This window comes from Podarcis muralis, chromosome 13, assembly GCF_964188315.1.
Source record: "Podarcis muralis chromosome 13, rPodMur119.hap1.1, whole genome shotgun sequence".
In the NCBI taxonomy this organism is placed as follows: domain Eukaryota; kingdom Metazoa; phylum Chordata; class Lepidosauria; order Squamata; family Lacertidae; genus Podarcis; species Podarcis muralis.
The window spans coordinates 22,812,299-22,835,520 of NC_135667.1; the positions used below are offsets into that span (position 1 = coordinate 22,812,299).

Below are 23,222 nucleotides of genomic sequence, written 5' to 3' on the forward strand. Positions count from 1 at the left end.
TTATAATAGAAGTGAGGTTTCTAAGGCTGCCATTCTATACACATTTAATTCTTTTACAGCACTTCACTGTAAGTCAATGGAAAGTTTCTAACCTTGCTAATTATTGAAAAAAAGAACTCACGAAAAGGCTTCAGGTTGCAAAGGCATCTTGTCATAAATAACTTTCATATTTAGTGAGATTTCAATCATGGCTAGAATGGCTGTCTAGCATGAGAAAAGTTGTTTTAACCCATTTTAACTCATATTTCAAGAAAATATTGTTGTTTAGTCGTTTAGTCGTGTCCGACTCTTTGTGACCCCATGGACCAGAGCACGCCAGGCACCTCTGTCCTCCACTACTTCCCGCAGTTTGGTCCAAGAAAATATAGAAAAATATAATTTAATTTTTAGACAAAGGAAAGCAGAATGGTAGGGAATAGCTAGAATCAATGATAGACAGTCTATCAAACCCATATCCCTGCTGGACTCCTGTCAGCTAGTCAGAAGGTACGGGGACAACATTTAGTTTTGTTTTTATTTGGTATTCCATAAGCTTTTTCTTGTCTGCTGTTTTGATTTCCCCTCTCATTGATCACCACCATAGGGGAAAGTTTAAATATTGAACTCTTTCCCCTGTTGACATTTTCTGCAGTAACTATGTTTGAATCCCACCTGATTAAATGTGTTGTGCCATGTGATAGCCTTATCATTGATTGTGAAGTCTTGATCTGTTACAGCCTCTGGATCCATCATTCCTACTTTCACACTTGCAAACGATTGGTTTGGGAAAGCAACCCAGTTTATTATGTCAAATCCAGCTGCTAATTCACCCTTCTCATTCAAAGACACTTTATCACCAGCGCTATTGTTAAATATGATGCTTCTGATGAAAGGATGAATCTTGAATGAAAACAATCAAAGGCAGATTTTACAAAATAATAAAAAAGGAACAAGATCATTCTAATATATCATTCTAATTTTAATAAGCTCCAGTCCCTGACTATACAGTTAGTGACCAGTTTAGGCATGTCTGAGATGTGCATGGCCACACGTGTGTGCATCACACCAATCCCAGAAATAACCTGAAAATGTCATGAAAATGTCACAAAAAGGGCAGAATGGAGTGGAATGGGGTGTCTTTATGTTCGCTGCCTGTAAACATGGTCATTCCTGAAATCATTAGGTGTCAATGACAATAACAATAACAGAGTATTATTTGATCATAATAATTCACAGAGTAAAATCTATGAACAACGAATTAGGTCCAGAGTAAGACCTTTTGTAGGATAGATCAGCATTACAGAAACCAAGGTAGATGCAAAAAAGAGGAAGAATGATTCTATGAGATCAATTGCTGGATGGATGCAGAATCTATGAACCTTCTGATTTTATTTTATTTTTGAACTATGACTCTCATCATTTGTGACCATTCATCTTGCTTTCTTGGGCTGAGGAGAGTTAGAGTCAGGTAACCTCTAGACGGCTCTAAATCAGACATTGTTAACTGTGAATCCGTGTTCAAGAAAAAATAAACATTTTCTTAGGTATGCTCTGAATTGTGTGCCATCATACACTAAACTGGCTATTAGAAGAGTACTCTTTATTTGAAACATTACCTGCCAAGATCGCAGATTTGAAACATCCAATCTAGCTCTGTCCTGCATTGCTCTGTGTTTTGACCTGGATGAGTACATCTTATGTAAACTATGTGCTATGGCATGGACTGCATTGTAGATGCTGTAGCTTTGGCCAGTCATACTCATCTCAAAGAGTGTCCCAGGGAGGCTATCCAGCTTCTCTTCACCAGTGCAACTATCAGACGTTTGCTTGACCTCCTTAGAACCAGAAAATGAGCAACTGAAAGCCTGTTCCCAGAAGATCCTAATAAAATCATCTCCTTTTACTGAGCTTGGTTGTAGGTGATGAAGGAATTTTCTGAACCCTGGCACTGCATTTGAATGTATTGCAAAACTCAAGGTACCATCAAAAACTTGTATATCAATAGCCCTGAGCATTATATCTAATGAGAAATCCCACTGAGCTGTAATAAGCCATACTTTGCCTACTGATGTCTCTGTAATGCTTTTCAGTGTAACATATAAATATATTGTCCATGTCAAACATGTTATGGTGGGATTTTCTGCATTTACGATCAGCACTTTGATCTTAGAGTTGGATAGATAGCAAGCCCTTTTCAGAATGGAATCAAATGAAAGCTTGTCTATAGCCTGAGATACAGATGGAGTTTTTTCATTGAGGGCTATGCAGATTCCATGCTGCAAAAGCATTGGCATCAATGTTTTTACAAACTGGTCTCCATTATTGTCATCCATTGTAAGGATCCCAACCCATGTCCATTGGAAATGCAGAAGAAGCTGGACAATCCCTGTATACTGATATTCTTCACTCGGCACCATTCGATAGAATGAAGGCAGCTGGTTTTTAACATCCATCACTGGAGCGATTATACAATAGGCAAGCTAAGCAAAAGGAGGAAAATCTTTAAAAATCAACACAATAGTAAAATTACATAAATAATGTCATGTGAAATGGCGGCCCAGCATAAAACCCTGTGTTAAAGTCTTGATTTCCCTCTGCCAGCAGCTGGAACAGCTCAATGGGATTTGGATCTACTGCAACCTTACACCAGCTTAGTCTACACTGGTATCCTTTAAACCAGCTTTTTTGCAATGTATAATATGGTTCTGTGGTGTACTTGAGCGCTGTAGAAAGTACTTCATATACCTTTAACATTGTGTCTCAGTTCCCACACTACTGAATGGAATAAGTATTAATCATGCCACTTACAGAAATATTTTAAACTAGGAAAATATCCAGGTCTTCAAGTCTCTAAATGACTCCATTATTTTTGGATGTAGATATCACATTTCCCTGTTAAGAAAGTATTGTAAACATAGAGAACCTGTAGCCTTCAAGGTGTTGTGGGATTCTAGCCCTAGACGCCTAAGGCAAGTCTTGGGACTTCATTTCTCACCCCTTAACTGTTTTACTGATTGTAATCTGACTTGGTGAATTCCCACACCTGCCCACCCAAATCTGACCATTTTATTTGGCAGGTGATTTCAAAATATCTCACTATCTCCATCTAAATGTACAATAGATTAAAAAACACAATTATCTATTTCTCTGATGGGCTTATAGTTGCTTACAAAAAAGAAAACAAATGGAGACAACAGACATTGAGTTTTAAGCTAAATAGTAAAAGAATAAATATTACATTACACTAGGTTAAGGTGTATGACACATGCATGTTACCTGTGGAATCTTATAGATGCCTAACAGAGTAGCCATGTAAAGGGATATTTCAGAGTCAAGTCCCCCAATGACAGCTATCAAATTCTTTTGCTTATCACATTTGAAGTTCGGAATAATCTTTTCCTGGCTGGAAAGAAGCTTCAGGGTGTTCTGATGAGTCATCCTTGCATTGATATAACTGTCGTATATGTGGAAGCCAAAGGTTGCATTCGGTAAGATTTGTGAGTTTTCATTGATCTCCTTGATGGCAAACACTGAGGACAGAACGTGCTGGTAGTACTTAGGCCTTGCTCTAAGGGAAGAGTTATGTTATGTTTAAGACATATATTGAGCCATCAACTATCAGTTCATTTCAGTACATTCAAAAATATACGAAATGCATACTATATAACATCTTACTCTTTTTATTTCAGAGGGAACATAAGGGACATGACACTTATTTCTGCATTAAATTAATCATTCCAAGAAGCCTTTAAATTTGGTTGGTTTGATTCATCTTGATTTATAACTGCATGTACAAAAATCCAGGGAACCTGTCAAATCAGGTAGTAAACCCTTATATGAAGCCTTTCTGATTAAAAAAAAAAATGGAAGATTATAAAGACTGCTAAAATACAATGCAAATTAACAAAACACAGCATAATCCAGCAGAATGACAAAAATAGACCGTGGATTAATTTTAGGAGTGTGCAGCCACACAAATATGGGGTGGCTGTATCCCTACACAGTTTGAGCTGCAATGCCAACAAAGTAACCCAAGTTGGACAAGGGCCACCACAATGCTTTGTACTGCTGTTTCACTGTGGTTTTCTGTGCAATATATCAGTATGCCTGTGTCCCTTTACTCTATGTCCTTGGACCCTTCCTATTATTTTAAAAATAAGAGGGGGGGCAGCAGAGTTTTTATTTTTTTTCTTTGTAAAAAGTAAAAGGACTTTGCAGGCAGCATTAAGTAGAGCATCACTGAAAAATGCCTAATGAAGGATCTTTCCTCCCCAAATAAGCAAGTGATTCCGAAGCTAAGCTGGCTAATATTTCCTCTTCTTCTACTACTTCCATCACTACTTCTTAATGTATAAACAAGAATACACACCACTCAGAGTGAACTGGGAGGGTGGGAGTATATTGAAGAAATGCTAAGCAAATAACATAGAAGAGAGTATGCTGGGTTGTAAGAAACCTTCTAATTATCATTTGCACTTAGCTTTTTGATCATGACAGTGGTTATAGTATAATCAGTGCTTTCCCCCCTATAAACATTGGTGCTGCTACTCACCACAAAGTTGTTACAGTAAGTGCCATACCTTTTAACAATAAAAAAAGAGGTGCTGGTACTGCATACCATTGAGTACCCCCTGGGAGGGGGAAACACTGCATATAATCTGCATGTTGCTGTTTTGATCTGTTCTAACACATGTAGAAGGAAAGAAAATTCCCTTACATAAGTCGATCAATATCCTTTATTGTGGGGATTTTTTTGAAACCTATTTCTTCGAATATGAAGGCATACTGAGTTGCAATTGTTCCGATGGTAAAGTCACCAGTCTGATAATACTGATGTGAGAGCTGGAAGGGTTCACTCAAGCTACACATAGCAGCGTATACCTTGCACACCTTTTGAGGGAACCACAAACTGAGCCCTAGCAAAAGAGATATCCGAGTCATCTTTGACCACTTCTTGGCAAGGAATATCCAGCTTTTATCAATAATCCAGAAGCAGCTTGGTGCAAACACCTTTTGTCTAGAGTTCTAAATACTTATGATACATGGAATTTCCCTGCAGCCCTTCATATTTTCTGGGATATTTTACAACAGCCTTCAGTCTGGGCTGTTAATTCACGCGGGGTTTGGCAAAATGGCTGAAACCAAGTGAATAGTTATAATTAAAGGGTCTGTCTCCCAAGAGAATTGCTTTGTTCAAGATACCTTTTGCAGCAAAAGAACCAAAGAAAACATGTTTATTGAATTTCAGCATAGTTTACAAACAATCTTATATTGCAATTATGACAACTGAGTTTTAATTCAAGCCGGAATTTTGCATTATGTGCCAATGTATTTCCAGTAATATCTTAAACTAATGTTGTGACTTTATAATTCAACTAGAGAACTCAAAAAGGGGAAGGGGAAAATGTGGATAACCGAAAGGCAATGTTGTGGGATAATTATCATAAGGACAGAGAAGAATCTGTGTAAAGCCCTGTTCATGCATTCTGAAGAAATTACATTTACAATGTTACATGTTGTAATAAAACAAAACCAAGAGTTACTGAGAAAATATATTCTTGTTTTATATAAATTTGGATGGATGACAGCTCTTCTGTATTAGCTGGGAGATTACAGGTCTGTGAATGTGGGCCTGCACAGAAATTTTTGATGAAGAATTATATATGTTTTACTAAATAAATTAAGTGCACAATGCATTAGTTAGCTAATGTAACTTCAAACTGATACAATTAATTTCATTAATCCAGGAATAGTGGATGGGAGGCATCGGTTACAGACACATTTTCATTGACATGACAAAAGCATCTCTGTCCATGCCACTTCAATGTACCAAAAACCTTAATAAAAGGTTCCTACCAAGTTTCCCAGTACTTCCCCTTCATTGATCAGTTCCTCCCTATTGGTGAGGACCAGCGCCAAGATAAATGATTGCCTTGTTGCTGCTTCTACCATTTGGGAAATGAAATTGTCAGTGAGCCAGTGGAGGAATTGGTTAGACCTTATATTCTTGAGTTTGAGTTCCAACAGATATCAGGGTAGTCCAACAGATATCAGGGTATCTCCCGTAACCAATAAAGGTAAAGATACCCCTGCCCGTACGGGCCAGTCGTGTCTGACTCTGGGGTTGCGCGCCCATCTCGCTTAAGAGGTCGGGGGCCAGCGCTGTCCGGAGACACTTCCGGGTCACGTGGCCAGCGTGACGAAGCTGCTCTGGCGAGCTTGCACCAGCGCAGCACACGGAAACGCCGTTTACCTTCCCGCTATAAAGCGGTACCTATTTATCTACTTGCACTTAAGGATGCTTTCGAACTGCTAGGTGGGCAGGAGCTGGGACCGAACGACGGGAGCTCACCCCGCCACGGGGATTCGAACCGCCGACCATGCGATCGGCAAGTCCTAGGCGCTGAGGTTTTACCCACAGCGCCACCCGCGTCCCTCCCCGTAACCACTACCTCTCTCCTTTTCAAATGTTTCATAATCTGCTTTAAGAGGACATCATGCAAGTCTTCAGTCTAACTTGGCACTCTATAACAGACACCCACAGTAAGTTACAGGTAGGTAGCCGTGTTAGTCTGCCATTGTCAAAACAAACAAACAAAAAATTCCTTCTAGTAGCACCTTAGAGACCAACTAAATTTGTTATTGGTATGAGCTATCGTGTGCATGCACACTTCTTCAGATACACTGAAGTACACTGTGTATCTGAAGAAGTGTGCATGCACACAAAAGCTCATACCAATAACAAATTTAGTTGGTCTCTAAGGTGCTACTGGAAGGTTTTTTTGTTTGTTTGTTTCGACCCACAGTAAGTTGTTTCTTTCTCCTACAATTTTTACCCATATACTCTCAATCTGCCTTGCATGATCCAGGTCATGCATCTCTTCATAATTGTACATCTCATTTGCATATAATGCTACTCTTCCTTCCTGTTTGGTCTGTTCCTTTTGAAGAGGTTATGCCCTCAGTTCCAACATCCCAGTCATCAATCTCATCCCACCAGGTTTCAGTAATGTCTACCAGATCATACTTGCCATATTTGTTTATTTCCCATACTCTGTGCAAGAAGACAACAGAAACCATGAGTCATTCCCTCCAGCTGCTTCTTTCATGTAGTTTCTTGCTCTTTAGCGGTTTCTGGAGCACCACATCAGTTTCCTTCTTTTCTCTGTATTTTGTCTCCTTCCCTCCTCCCTCTAGTTTAAAACTCTCCAAAACAGGTTTGTGAGACTCTTAGCAAGCACATTGTTGCCAAATGCTGTGAGGTGCAGGCCATCTCTTGCCAAAGTCCTTCCTCAAGGAAGCTGAGACCATGGTCCAAGAACTTCTTTGTGCAGCCAGTGGTTACTTCCAGTATTTTTTGACTCTCTTCCTGTAAAAACCACCTGTACTCTAAGTCCCTTCAGCTTCCAGCCCAGAGTGTCATAGTCCTGAGTTACATGCTGATGGCCTTGTCTGGAAGTATCATTTGTAGAGTCAACATGGTAAACTGTGATTGTACCTGTTTTGGGATAGAAGTATTGTACCACTTAACCCTGCCCCAATATCTGACTAAGAATTCCACCCAATGCCTTATCCACCACTCAAGACAGCTCCTTTGCCATCTCACCGCCAAACCAGCCTACAGCTGCAACCAATTTTGATGCCTCTACATAGGTCATTCAGCCAACACTCATTTTCTGCAAGAGAAAAGATTGACTGATTTTCAGACCAATGCGTGGCAGGATATCCCAGCCACCTCTGCAGCTGGCTGGGGAATTCCCCTGGTTTCTGGCCTTGTGATGGGGAGGCCTTTGTACTGTGAGGCTGGAGGTCTGACATGATGAGCCGCAACTAGTGCCCACCCGGATGCTGGGTAAGCAGTCAATATGAGAGAGCCAGAAGCAGATTATAGGTAAGGAAAATAAATCTAAAATGAGGAAAACGCAACCAATACACAATGATATGTATTCAGTATGTAATTCTAATCAGTCTAAATGCAACTTTTAAAAAGTCAGAAGCTGACGGTTTTTGGAACGTACCATTACTTTTATCAAAAATATATAGTTCTAATGACCTAATTTAGTGCATGTTATGCAGAGAACAAAATATCTCCTTACATAAGTTCAGCTGCAAACTTTCTTCCGGGATGTGCACTGAAAGGTATTTCATCAAATACACAGCCAAACTGTGAAGCAATCACTCCAATAATGAAGTCCCCTGTTTGATAATACCTGTGTGGGATATGGAGCAAATCAGTCATGGTACACATAACAGAATGTGCAGTATACACAGCCTGAGACAACTTTAGCCACAGCGAAAGCAGCAGCAGCAGCAGAAATATCCATGCCATCTTGCGGTAATGTTTGTCATATAAACACCAGTTTCTACCTGAAATTCACAATCAGCCAGGTTAAACGGCCCTCCAATTCAATGGCTATGGGTTTTGCTTTTGTTTTGGTAAAGAGATCCTGCTGAAATTCAAACTGGGGCAGCCCTGCCTGTTTGGAGCTTCTCACCCCCTTCTGAATAGCACAGAGATACCTTATGTAAGTTTTCTGACTGCACTATTGATATCTGTTGCCTCAGATAATCCACATAGGATTTGAAAAGAGGAGGGATGAATCCTAGCAATCTGAGATGATTACAGGGTTCAAAATCTTAGCCTTGATCATTGTTATGTGCAAAATAACAGAGCAAAATGATTATATGTGTTTGTCAGATTTCACTGGAACTGAGTGGGCTGTGTTTGTTGTGTAGAGATTATTCAGGCCCATAGTAAAAATCGTAGACAAACATTAAAGCTTTGGGTTTAACTTTTACTTTAATATAATCACACAAATAAAAGTTAGTTACATTGATGTCTTATATTTTGTCTTTTTGTTTGCAATTTTAACCAGATCTGTTAATGAATTTCAGTAATGCTGTATATTCATATTCAGTTGGATCTCATACATTCAACAGCTTTAGTTGTTCTGTTAATATTTATTACTTCATTCCGATTATCAGGCAGCAGTCCACTTCTTTCAGTACATTTATTTCTTGATAATAATAATAATAAAAAAATAATAATAAATTTTATTTATATCCCACCCTCCCCAGCCGAAGATGGGCTCAGGGCGGCTAAAAACAAACAAAATAATCCAACATTCTAAAAACATTCATTATAAAATTAATTAGATCAAATTAAAATCAAATTAATGGCAACCATCAAGCAAAATTCTGTGCAGATTGCCAGAGGAGGGGGTCAGGCTGCGCCCTGACCAAAGGCCTGGTGGAACAGCTCTGTCTTGCAGGCCCTGTGGAAGGATGTCAGGTCCTGCAGGGCCCTAGTCTCTTGTGACAGAGCGTTCCACCAGATTGGAGCCGCGGCCGAGAAAGCCCTGGCTCTCGTTGAGGCCAGCCTGACCTCTCTGTGGCCTGGGATCTTTAGGATGTTTTTATTTCCAGACCGTAAATTTCTCTGTGGGACATACCAGGAGAGGCGGTCCCGTAGGTACGTAGGCCGTATAGGGCTTTAAAGGTTAAAACCAGCACCTTAAACCTGATCCTGTACTCCACCGGGAGCCAGTGCAGCTGGTATAATACCGGATGGATATGATCTCGCAGCGAAGACCCCATAAGGAGTCTCGCCGCGGCATTCTGCACCCGCTGGAGTTTCTGGGTCAGTCTCAAGGGCAGCCCCACGTAGAGCGAGTTACAATAATCCAGTCTGGAGGTGACCGTCGCGTGGATCACAGTGGCTAGATCAGGGCGAGAGAGATAAGGAGCCAACTGCTTAGCTTGGCGGAGATGAAAAAATGCCGCCTTTGTTATAGCTGTAATCTGCGCCTCCATAGAGAGGGAGGTATCGAAGATTACACCCAAACTCTTAACGGACGATGCTGGCACTAATTGCACCCCCGCAAGAGATGGGAGTTGCCCCCTCAATCCCATATCGCTCCGTCCCAGCCAGAGGACCTCTGTCTTCGACGGATTTAACTTCAACCGGCTCCCACGTAACCATCCAGCCACAGCTTCCAGACATCTGGTCATTGTATCTGGGGCCGAGTCAGGATGGCCGTCCATCAACAGATAGAGTTGGGTGTCATCGGCATACTGATGGCAGCCCAGCCCAAAACTCCGGACAAGCTGGGCGAGGGGGCGCATAAAGATGTTAAAAAGCATAGGGGAGAGAATCGCACCCTGAGGCACTCCACACACCAAGGAGTGGCGCGATGACAATTCCCCCCCCAAGCGCCACCCTCTGTCCCCGACCAGAGAGAAACGAGCGCAGCCACTGAAGGACTGTGCCCTGAATCCCCACGTCGGCAAGGCGGTGGTCCAGGAGTTCGTGATCGACCATGTCGAAGGCTGCTGACAGGTCTAGAAGAATCAGCAGTCCCGACCCGCCTCGATCCAGCTGCCTGTGGAGATCATCTGTTAGGGCGACCAGAGCCGTCTCGGTCCCATGACCAGCGCGGAAGCCAGACTGGAATGGATCGAGAGCTGATGTTTCATCCAGAAACCTACCAAGCTGTTCAGCAACCGCTCTCTCAATCACCGTACCCAGGAATGGAAGATTCGAAACCGGGCGGTAATTGGATAGATCTAAAGGATCTAATGATGTTTTCTTTAAGAGCGGACGCACCACTGCCTCCTTCAGTTCCCCTGGGAATATCCCGGTGCCAAGGGACAAATTGATGATGTCACCCAGGGGGGCCCGCACCTCGTCTGGACATGCTCTAATCAGCCAAGACGGGCACGGGTCAAGAGGACAGGTGGTGGGCTTTCCAGCTTGGAGGAGTCTGTCCACATCGGCTGGAGATATCCGGTCAAAGTGGTCCAATACTGGACCCGAGGACAGTCGAGGGGCCTCCAGTTCCTTTATTGTATCCAAATTGGCAGGGAGGTCATGGCGGAGCAACAGGACCTTCTCCGCAAAAAAGCTCGCAAATGCCTGACAGCTGTGTGTCGAATTGTTATTTAAATTTGGCTGTCCTTCAAGGGACGTTAAAGACCTAATTATACTAAATAATTGCGCCGGGCGAGAGCTAGCGGAGGCAATGGAGGCCGAGAAGTAGGACTTCTTAGCGGCCTTCACTGCCATCTCGTAGGTTTTCATAAAAACCCTATAAGATGTTCTTGAGGCTCCGTCACGGGCACCCCGCCATACTCGCTCTAGCCGTCTGAGGTCCCGCTTCATTTTCCGAAGCTCCTCGGTAAACCAGGGAGCCCGGTTTCTGCGGGGACGCAGAGGGTGCCTAGGTGCGATCTCATCGATGGCTGCTAGGAGCTGGATATTCCAACCCTCAACAAGCTCAGTCAATGAGTCGCCAGGGGGAGCAAGGTCCCGCAAGGCCTGACGGAATCTATCAGGGTCCATCAGCCTCTGCGGGCGAGCCCAAATTGGCTCGCCACCTAAGCAGGGTGGGGGTGGAAAATCAATCCTGGCTTTCAGTGCGTAGTGATCAGACCATGGCACCTTCATTGAAGAAACATGATCACATCTATACCGGCGCCAAAGATCAAATCCAGCGTGTGGCCTGCTTGATGTGTGGGGCCCAAAACAAACTGGGAGAGCCCTACAGCCCTAGTGATAGAAGTAGGAACATATCTGTCAGGGGTTCAGGGACAGAGGCACAGGTGAGGGAGGAGACGGAGAGCGAGGGGGAAGAATCCCAGGGCAGCGAGGAAGAGGATGACAATGACTTGAGGGATTCCATGAGTCTCTCAAGTGAATCGGAGGATTCCCAGAAGGGGGCGCCTGTGGTCAGGCCAAGGGGAGTCACAGGGGGGACTCGTCAGGAGCAGGGGACCAGCGGGGGAACCCAAAGTGGGAGCTGGGAGTCGGGACCGGCTTCTCCGCCAGAGCGCAGTGAAGGGGGTGGAGATTCCAGAGTGACAGGGGAAGCAGGTCCGAAAGCAGAGAGGGAGGGGAGATCGGAGCAAGACATCCTCCCGGAAGGGGAGGGGAGTAGTGCAGGGAGTAGTGTAACTGTCAAGAGGAAGGTTAGAGGTTGCGAACGCGCGCCAAGTTCAAATGTGGAGGCGCGCGGAAGCACAGGGAGCCCGGAGGAGGAGCCAGGTCCCAAAGCACGCAGGAGGGGGGAAGAGCTGTCTGGGGATTCCGCGTCAGGGGAATCCAGGAGGGGCGAAACCCCAGGGGGCAGGAAGACCTTGCGGAAAAGGAAAGAAAGGAGGAGGTGGAGCAGCACAAGCCTCTTAAAGTGGTGCAGAGGCGGGACTGACTCAGAGGGGACTTCAGCGGTCTAAGCGTAACAGACGTGGGGCTGCGCGCCTCAGCTGTGGAGCGTACAATGCACTTCAATAAACATCTTTGTATATAAACTGGACTTGGCGTTGGTCTCTTGTGAGCTGGGACCTGAGGCAGCCCTGACAATATCAATACCTCTTACCCCCATATTTATCCAGGAAACAGCAGTAACATTGGGTTGAAACACTGTTGCTGGTTGTTATTTTTTACAGATTGAAAGAGAGAGAGAATTTCAAGCCAAATCTTCCCCCAGTAGTCAAAATATATTTGTGCTCATGTTATCTGTTTTGCATTGAGCTTATGGCAGTTCCACTGATGGCAGGACCTCACTCCACTCTCCTACATATGTTTTATAAGACTGACATAGGTGCTGTACTTTGAATGGAATTCAGATTTAAAAAAAAAATATTGTTGATGTGGTATAGAGCTTAAGTAATTTTGGAAAGCTACTCAATGTTGCTCGTGTGGAAGTCATATTAGCATATGCATATTTTTGTTATCTTTTTTCAAAAAAATACAAAGTCAATTATAAGGATCTCAGTTATTAGTAAATGTATTGCAATTTCTCTTAATTAGATTATTTTTGCTGTTCAAATCAGACTTCAGGATAATTATTAGCATTTAGTGGTAAAAATGCAACCCAGTAACCCAGCACTGAAGGCCAAGCTAGAGAAGATCTCTACAGCCACCATGTGCTTCCCTTTCATGCTTGTGCCTTAGATATATAATGAAGGCACCAGGAGAGCCCTCCTGGGGAGAGCATTCCACAAACATGGAGCCACCACACCTCCCTCCAGCTCATGACTTGCTAATCATGTTGCATAACTCCCAACTACCATTCTAAATGTTCCCTTCCCTAAAAACAGTTACTGTCTTTTAAACTATAATCCCAGCTGGGGAAGGAGGAAACCCACATATGATTTTATGATTCTATAATTTGCAAATGAGATTTGCTATTTTTTAAAAGTCTGAAGTACATTATTCCACAAGACAAAATTAATTATAAAGAGATGTAATATCAAAAGTTCATTGAACAGGAAAAAGAAGTGCTTATTTATGTATTTCTCCAGGAAGCATCATAATTTAGATTCATAAAAATTATGTAATAAATATTAATTGGCAAAAAATAATAATCTGAAATTAGTAGATCATTACCAATTCCTCCTAAATAAGTGGTCTTTTTTGTTCAAGTTAGGTTTCAGGATAATTATGTAGCATTTAGGGGCAAAGATGCAGCCCAGTAACCCAGCACTGGAGGCTAAGATGGAGAAGATCTCTACAGCCACCATGTGCTTCCCTTTGGTGCTCAAGTAAGAGGGCACAAAGGACAACCAAACACTGCAAAACACCAACATGCTGAAAGTGATGAACTTGGCTTCATTGAAACTGTCTGGCAACTTCCTGGCATGGAAAGCCATGGTGAAGCTCACAAAGGCCAGGAGACCCAGGTAACCAAGGACAGAATAAAACATTGTGGCAGACCCCTCGTTGCATTCAACTACAATTTCTTCAGTCAGAGAGTGAAAGTCAAAATCTGGAAATGGTGGAGCTGTGCATATCCATACAGCACAAATACTCATTTGAATAAAGGAGGAACCAAGAAGAATGAAATATGTAAATCCTTTCCCCACCCATCTTCTCATTGTGGAACCTGGCTTGGTGGCCATGAAAGCCAGAACCACAGTGATTGTTTTGGCTAATATGCATGAAATAGCCACTGAAAATATGATACCAAAAGCAGCTTGTCGTAAGTAGCATGTCACTGTGTGCGGCCACCCAATGAAAAGGAAGGAGCAGAGAAAGCAGAGCAATAAGGAAATGAGGAGAGAGTAGGTGAGTTCCCGATTGTTTGCTTTGACAATGGGAGTGTTTTGATGCTTAGTAAAGATTCCAAGTATGAAAGCTGTGATCAGAGAAAAACACAGAGCGAAGAAAGCTAAAGTGAGCCCTAAAGGTTCTGAGAAAGAAAGGAAATTGAAGGCCTTTTGAATGCATTGATCTTGGTCTTTGTTTGGAAATTGATTTTCTGGGCATTTGAAACAATTGTCCATATCTGAAAAAATGAAATAAAAGAGGCATTAATAGTCACAAGCATTTGCCATTTCTTCTTCTTTTGACATTTATTGCCCAAGTGCAAAATGAAGTGAATGCATCCATTTCCAATTTCTGCTCTGTTGTTCAGATCTGTGTGTGTTTGTTTGTTTGTTTAAGTTAGTCAAGACACATACATGAACTATAGGAAAGCAGAATATATATATATATATATTATGTAAGTGAAAATCATTTAAATACCCTAGACATTTTATAAAATAAACTAAAAAACATAGTGGGTATCTGTAATGTAGAATGCAATTTTGAGACAAAGACCAAAGACACAACCCTATACTCACTTACTTTGGAGTAGGTTCCTTTGAGTAAACATGTCTAGGATTACATCCCCAAAAGCTTGAGATTGGAGTTTGGACTTTGTAAGCTAACACCACTTTGGGTTACTGACTGCTATTCTCTGCAGAAGACGCCTGCTCCTTGGGAGAAAGGTGATGGCAAGCTTAGACAGCATCTTAAAAAGCAGAGACATCACCTTCCCAACAAAGGTCCCTATAGTTAAAGCCATGGTTTTCCTGGTAGTGATGTATGGAAGTGAGAGCTGGACCATAAAGAAGGCTGATCGCCGAAGAATTGATGCTTTTTAATTATGGTGCTGGAGGAGACTCTTGAGAGTCCCATGAACTGCAAGAAGATCAAACCTATCCATTCTGAAGGAAATTAGCCCTGAGTGCTCACTGGAAGGACAGATCGTGAAGCTGAGGCTCCAATACTTTGGCCACCTCATGAGAAGAGAAGACTCCCTGGAAAAGACCCTGATGTTGGGAAAGATGGAGGGCACAAGGAGAAGGGGACGACAGAGGACGAGATGGGTGGACAGTGTTCTCGAAGCTACGGACATGAGTTTGACCGAACTGCGGGAGGCAGTGGAAGACAGGAGTGCCTGGCGTGCTCTGGTTCATGGGGTCACGAAGAGTCGGACACGACTAAATGACTAAACAATTCTCTGCAGACCTGCTATGGGGTAATTAATATTGCTGTGAATAAATTGCTTTCACTAATGCACAACTTGTATATTTTCTGTGTTCTACAATAGCAACACTGAGACTAATTGGACATGGACAACCAGTGCTACCACCCCCTGGACTAGAGGTACGTTAGAAGGCAAGCAGGTGGGGGCTGACTAAGGGCAAACTGAGGTTGGTAGGGTAGTACCCTATTTATTGTAATTTACCAGCCTCCACTATTTTCAAAGTTGAAAAGAGGTGTTTGAAAGTGGCTGCAGAGTGCGGAACAAATGTTCAGTAAAAATAAAAACACATCCATTATCCAAACCTAGCTCACAGTGAAAAAGTAAATTAAATGCTGGAGCCACCAACATTCTGAATGATAGTCAAGGAAAATGGAAAGTACTCTGACAATGTGAAAGAAAAACTTGAACCTCTTTTACATGGGAATATATGAAATATAAGATGGAGTATCTTATACCACTGCACATGATGTCTCCTACCCTTTTGGTTTGAAATCATCCCATCTGGACATGGAGCACAGTCATAGCAACAAAATGGCTTCCCCTCCTTCTTTTCTCTCACATAGCCCAGATGGCAGCGGTCATTACACAAAGCAAAGGGTGGCACCTATTTATAAAAAGATGACAATGTGTGTTTTTAGCTTTTAAACAAAGCAGTCAACAACAATGTTTCTGGCAGTATTGGGACTGATGGGAAGAAATCATGAATTAGACAGTAGGCAAATGGGCAGAATCCTGGAAAATTATTGATTGGAAAAGTAACTAATACTAAAAATGGTGGTGTCATTTTGGGTGAAAGTGTGTGGAATTTCCCCCCTAGATTCCCCAGAAAAGGGAGGCAGAGGACTTGCAAGTGTTTAAGTTTCCTTTAGGCTACATATTTACATTGTTTACAACAAGGCCAAAATTATAAATATTTCATTGTATTCATAGTATAAATGGAAATTGGTGTTCCAATTATCATAACATTTGTTAAGATCTAACCAAGTGATAGCAAAGAGTCCTGATTTAGGATGATGAATAAATTTAATTTGTATTGAAAATTAAATTCACTTCTCACACAGCAATCCTTAGAAATTTGCACTTCTCTGAATTTTGCAGTGCAGTTTTACAGGCCATAACGTATGTACAAAAAGACATATACCAATGTAAATTCTGCATATAAATGCAACATTAGTGAAGATAACATTAAAGTGCATGGCATTTGGGAAATTTGTTTCCAAAATATTTCTACTGGCAAGAATGTATATATGCATATTAATACAAATTTGTTGATAAACTCTTTTCCTGAGAAATTTTTTAAAGCAAACTGAATGAAAATGAGGAGAATTGAACTCAAGATTGGAGATATGAGATATTGAGGAAAAACAAAATTGCCATATTTCTTCATCCATATTCCTAATTCAGGATGTATTCCAAAGGTGTGATGGGGAGCACCAAAGTTCAAGATGCGCAAACAGGAAGATTCAATCCCCACTGAGATGGCTCTCAGGCAGAAAAAACTGGGTAAGGTATATTCCTGTGACCTTCAAAGACTACTTCCAGTTAAACCAGATAGCCTGACTCAATATTCAACAGAGTTGTGTTACTATGTAGCAATAGTAACTATTCTAGATGAATTTGGCACTCAAATGCACCACTCCTACAGTTTTGTGTATTGTGTAAAAAGTTTAGAGGCTCAAGGAAGTGTATAAGCTTTGAAACTTTAAATATATTTATAATTTTAACAGGATAAAAGGCTGTAAAATATTTTTGAAGCATAGTGATATAGTCATCAAAAGACCAAGACAGCAGCTGTGAGGCTGATTAGCTTGTTAGGGTAATTTACAATCCTGACCTCATAACATTTTACAATGTTGCTTGCTAGGGGTTATCAGAGCATATAAATAACTTTGCCCTCTGCAGAAAAGAGAAAAACTGGCCAGCAGTTAGCCCCTGTGTTGGTTTCTGGTCACATCACAAGTCAATGGTTTAAGCCATGATTGCTTAAAGTGGTATGATACTATTCTAAATGTATAGTGCAGATGAGATATCAGTTCAAGGAAACTAACTCCTGGATTGCAGCTTTATTTCACAGAGTGCTTACTTTTTTAGTTTTTAGTAAACGTACAAATACTTGGAACTCATATTTGTGTAGAACCAAGCAATTTTCAAATTCTACTTCATAATAAACATTTGTTGGCATAATCGTCTGCTAGCTTCGAGTCCTATGGAATGGAGTTTGTTTTTCAGTGTAGCAAAATTCTGGAATGCTTTACTATACAATATTGTATCTTAGAATCCACATTTTTTAAATACATGTCCCTCTTTTAAAATAAATTGGTAATCCAGTCTCACCTGATTAAGAGCACTGTTCCACATGATGTCCTCCTTATTCAATGTAAATTCTTGGTTTTGTGATGCCTGTGGATTCACTCTTCCTACTTTCAGTCGCAAGAAGGATTGGTTTGGGAAAGTAACCCAGTTCATAATATCAAATCCAGCTGCTAGTTCACGATTCTCATCAAATGAAACTGTATCACCAACACTGTTGTTAAATGAGATGCTCCTCAGGAAATAGTGAAGCTATGCAGAATGAAGAAAAAGCAGACTCTACTGAATGACAAAAAGGGACAACAGAAGAATACATTTTTCTTGCTATGGTAGGGAAGAGGACTATAAAGATCACTCAATTGAATTTTCAAAGTAAATAAATACATAATGGTGCATCTGTGGCCACTTCTAGCAAGAAAAGAAAAGAAAAGAAAAGAAAAGAAAAGAAAAGAAAAGAAAAGAAAAGAAAAGAAAAGAAAAGAAAAGAAAAGAAAAGAAAAGAAAAATGGCCACAGGTGCACCATTATGGGGATAATGAAATTTCTTCTTTAAACTAGGTTTCAGAAAAGGGGTATGTCTACACTACAATTTTCAGAAACATATAGGTAATATGTATTTATATATTTATTATTGAAGTATTTTTATGCTAGCTTTCAAGGAAAACATAATTGATAAATACACAAATACAAAACAGTAGTTAAAATAAAATAGGCTCAAGAAAACGAAAACAGGCAAGCTGGAAGAGGTAGCAGTTGAAAACAGAGGTGAATATTGTGTGCTGGCTTTATTCTGTTGATGTATTCCAACCGACCAAGTGGTTGTTCTAAATCTCACCCGCCAAGACTTAAGATTTTTATGATCTAGTTTACTTCTCTTTGCCATGGCTCTGTGTTTTGACATGGGTGAGTACATCCTATGCAAAGAATGTGCTATGGCATGAACTGCATTGTAGATGCTGTAGCTTTGGCCAGTCATGCTAATTTCAAACAGGGTCCCAGGGAGGCTCTCCAGCTTCTCCAGGCCAGTGCAGCTGTCCATCCTTTCCTCGTGCTCATTAGAAGCAGAAAAGAAGCAGTTGAAAGCCTGCTCCCAGAAGATCCTGATAAAACCATCTTCATTGGCAGTGTTAGGATTCAATGTCTTCAGGAAGCTTGTGAAACTCTGCATTTCATTTGAGTGGATTGCAAAAGACAATGTGTCATCAAAGACCTGTATATCAAAATCTTTGTGCAGTATTTCTGGCGAAAAATTCCATTGTGCTGTCATAATCCACACCTTTCCTATAGAAGTCTCTCTAATACCTTCTAATAAGGAAAATAAATATATAATCCATATCAAAGCTGCAATGGTCTTAGGTTCTGCACATACAATCAGTACTTTGACTTCTGCAGTGAGGAAGCGAACAGATGTGGTCCGAATGATGTCTAATGAACTGAAATTCTCTATAGCTTGAGATAAGGATGGCATTTTTTGATAGAAGGCTGTACAGATTCCATGCTGAGAGAGCAATGGGATCAAGATCTCCATAAATGTTTCTCCACTCTCATCATCTGTTGCAATAATCCCCACCCATATCCACTGGAAATGGAGAAGTAGCTGTGCAATTCCTTGGTATTGATAGATTTCTTTGGGAACCATTCGGTAGAGGGAACGAAGCTGGGCTTTAATACTCCTCACTGGAGCTAGTACGCAGTAGGCCACCTAAGGGGAAATAGGATTAATTTCAACATGATGCTCAGAAGTCAAACTAAACTGCCAAGATTTATTCAAATTTTCCAAAATAGAAATATTCTTCAGTATTTATATTTGTTCTCATAATATAAGAAGTGAAAATATAAAAAGCTTTGTTCCAATTTTTGCATACTGATATACTTTTGCCATTACTAAAATCCATCTTCTTTTTATTTTATCAAAATATCAGATGGGAAATATTTATTTTGAATTATGTTGATCCCTTTGCAACCTGTGCAAAATGTATGTGGCCTTACTTTGTGTGTGTTGTGATAATTTTTTTGTTGTTATTTTATTAGTACCCCGCCCATCTGACTGGGTTGCCCCTGCCACTCAGACATTTCCCCAAGCGACAAAATAAATTTCGGATTATCCCTTCATTAATATTTATATTTTTTCTCTTATTGGCCTGCAGAACTACAACACCAAAAGTTATATGAAACCCTCCATTAGATATTTTGTTTTTGGAGGAAGGTTGCAGATACATAATTAAATGTTGATCATTTCTCTCTGCATAATTCTTTCCTACCTTGGACAAAATATGTATGGGTTGAGGCATCCATATTAGAAACATGCATAGAGCAAATAAATTGGTTATAAAAAAAAGAATCACTCCTTCATAATCTTTGCAGATCATAAGATCAAAACATCTTAGAAATTATTTCCACCGCTGGATATGCTGCTGCAATCAAAATGAAAGAAATGTATAGCTCCTTGCTCAACATATACGTACACGATGAAAAGAAGTATAAATTATTTTTATTTTCTACTTCATAGATGCTGTGATAAAATATAAGCAAAGACTTGGGCTTTGGAATCATTTATACGTTTTGCCCATGCAATATTTTTCTCACTCATAAAAGAAGAGTGTAATAGAAATAAAGTTTAGAAAATGCCAGGGAAGGCCTATTATATTAGATTCAAAAAAGCTTCATTGCACACACACTCATCCTACCTGTGCAATCTTGTAGATATCTAAGATAGTAGCCATGTGAAGGGTGATGTCAGAGTCTTGTCCCCCAATAACAGCCATCATATTCTTTTTCCTGTCACATATGAAGTTAGGGACAATTCTTTCTGTGCTGGACAGAAGCTTCAAGGTGTTCTGATGAGTCATCCTTTCATTTGTGTAGCTATCATAGATGTGGAACCCCAGGCTGACATTTGGTAGGATCTTTGGATTCTCATTGATCTCTTTCACAGCAAATGCCAAGGATAGGACATGCTGATAGTTCTTCGGTGTAGCACTAAATTAAAAATTGCATCTTGCGTAAGACAGATATCTAACCCTCAACCCTTCATGTTATCACCTGTCTGTGAGAATTACCTTACTTATATCATTTTTGCAGCAAACATAATTAGGTCTTAAATTGCCATATTTTCAAATCTACAAGAAAAATAAGTATTTATTGATAATGTAGATAAACCTTCTGGAAGTTGTCATTATGATATGGCATAAGTTCTACTTACATCTGATACAAAATGTGCAGTTGAACAATTTATCTAATACTGGAACATGCTGCCAAGGCATCTGCTATGGCAAGAAAACATGCATCAGTGGAGCAAACAAAATGAGGCAATCATGGGTGGGTCAGAGAGGAACAACAACTTGAAGCCAAACCTGCAGTCCATAGAAGTAATGTCCTTCACACTGAGCTCAGAGAGGGTGTTTGTGTGTGTGTGTGTGTGTGTGTGTGTGTGTTTTATTTAAGAAAAGCTATTCTAGCAATGATGATTGAGTATATAATATGTTCAGTACCCAGGCACTACTAGTATATAAATACAGAACATAGAGCGTGTGCTGCAGTTGACAAGATGATGAGGAAAAACAATATTGGGGTATGTCATACTGGCCACAGGTTGCTCACATTAAGTAGCCAAGCTCAGCCTGTCTTTTCTTTGTTTTGTGTGCACAACTCCTAATTCCCAGGCTTTATTGGTGCAAAAATGTGAGTCCTGGCTGCCAGTTGAAACCTTTTTTACTAAAAAAAAGGGGGGGGAATGGTTAAAGAGGCAATGTGCAGCAAGTGCTTTCCACTCATATGTGGAAAAGCAAACTGGTGCAAATGAATACCAGTAATATAGTGTAGATGGGATATCATATACACCTTTGAATAATCCATTCATATTAACTGCAGGTACTTGTATGGCTTCTTTAGATTGTATGTGACCTAATCTTGTGTCTATTTGGGCAGGTGGGTGGGGGAGAGTCCTTACAGAAGCTGATCTGCAAACTTTGTTTTAGGGTGTTCACTAAAAGATATTTCATCCATCACACAGCCAAGCTGAGAAGTCATCTCTCCAATAAGTACATCCCCTTTCTGATAATATTCGTAGGGGAGCTGGAAGAGATCAGTCATAATACACATAACAGTGTCTTCCTTTCCATCAGCTGAGGGCAGCTGCAGCCACAGAAAGAGGAATAGTAACCACATAGACATTTTCTCTTAGGGTAAATATCGACCAAGAATTGTGTTTTCTGTCTGCTATGAACCTTCCACTATGTTGTCACAGTCTTTCTTCTGTGGCTCCAGATTCTTTTGATAAGGTGAACTTGACAATTAGACTGGCATAGTTCTTTCTGTCATCGAGCTTTGTACAAAGGTATACTCTATATGGGTTTCAGATTGTTTTTGATTACCACTGTAGCATGACAAATCCATGGGGAGTTTGCTAAAGTACAGGAGGAGTCATAGTAATTTAGTATAAATGACAGGGTCCAATGTAATTTTTCCAGAGTACTTTCCTATACAAACATAATTTTCAGGAACAGAAGACAAGTTATCACATCTCAGTGTACCATATGTGGGACAAATGTTGCATGTGCACTCAGTAGGGATATGAGACAAAAGTGACAAGAGATGACTAGGGCCCATGGGATAGAAGTAGGGCAGGGTACTGTCTATTTAGGATATGAATTTCCCCAAAGGAGTGCAGGCAGTCTCTTGGGGTTTGTGCTCCTTTGTACAATTGAAGATGTGGCAGAGACTGTCGTAACTTTAAGAAATATAATTTAGTCAGATATTTACACCTTCAATCTGCATGGAGTCCTAATTTTACAGCATGGTAGTTTCAAGAGGAACTTGTTCCCTACAGCAGTGCATCATTGGAGTGCAAGGTATCTCTCCCAGCCAACCTTCAGGCACCCTGCCCAAGATAGATCTCCCCCTTTGGTCTCCCCTTCTTCTTCCCAGTACACTATGAGGTTGAGATAAAACTGCTGTTGGTTTCAAGCCAAATGAAAAACTTAAACTAGTATGAGAACATCAATGATACTTGAGATCAAGTTATTAATTTTCCTGTAAAGGCTTATTCAGTATTCAGTCTTCCAGTGAGCATATGATCAATGTGACCAATTGGTGTTTAGGGTGTGTCACAAAGTGTAAAGGTCAAATCTGAAATTAGGGGGTTCGAACATATGAATGATAGTTACGGATTTAATTAGAACAAAAATAATTCTTCAACATTCTTACCACAATCAAGTAGGTCATTCTACATGAGCATCTATGGAGCTTTAGCATCTGAGATGTACAATAGGGGGCCAGGGATGGGGAAAATATTATTGTTAATTGAGAGATGCCTAGAAAAAGAAAGTTTTTCCAGAAATTTCAAGTAGTTGGTGGGGGACAGAGATGACATTCTGTGCTATCTGAAGATCGAATAAAGCAACGCAAAGTATGTAGAGTAAGAGATGTAAAATGTTTTCCATGCCTGGAAAATAATATCAGATCTCATTTTAAGTTAGTGAGACAAGTAACATGAGCTCTCAAAAGAGCTCAGAGAGAGAAGTGCAAAAGCATAGAGGAACTCCAGGACAGAGGCAAAGAGCCTGCTTATTTGGAATAGAAGTTTCATGTATATTGATGCATTGTAGTAATCAGGCACAAATAA

At 40.7% G+C, this 23,222-nt stretch overlaps 1 protein-coding gene across 1 annotated transcript; it reads right to left on the reverse strand.

Moving 5' to 3' along the window:
* Positions 1–117: 117 nt before the first annotated feature.
* On the reverse strand, positions 118–22,822 carry LOC144325318 (vomeronasal type-2 receptor 26-like). The gene is made up of 12 exons (XM_077918183.1): positions 22,805–22,822; positions 21,549–21,733; positions 20,287–20,578; positions 18,435–19,301; positions 17,625–17,852; positions 15,768–15,894; positions 13,367–14,264; positions 8,076–8,189; positions 3,256–3,547; positions 1,596–2,459; positions 652–879; positions 118–204 (listed from the first exon to the last, which is right to left on the reverse strand). Exons 1-12 carry the CDS (start codon positions 22,820–22,822, stop codon positions 118–120), a joined length of 4,200 nt encoding a protein of 1,399 aa, XP_077774309.1.
* Between the last annotated feature and the right edge of the window lie 400 nt (positions 22,823–23,222).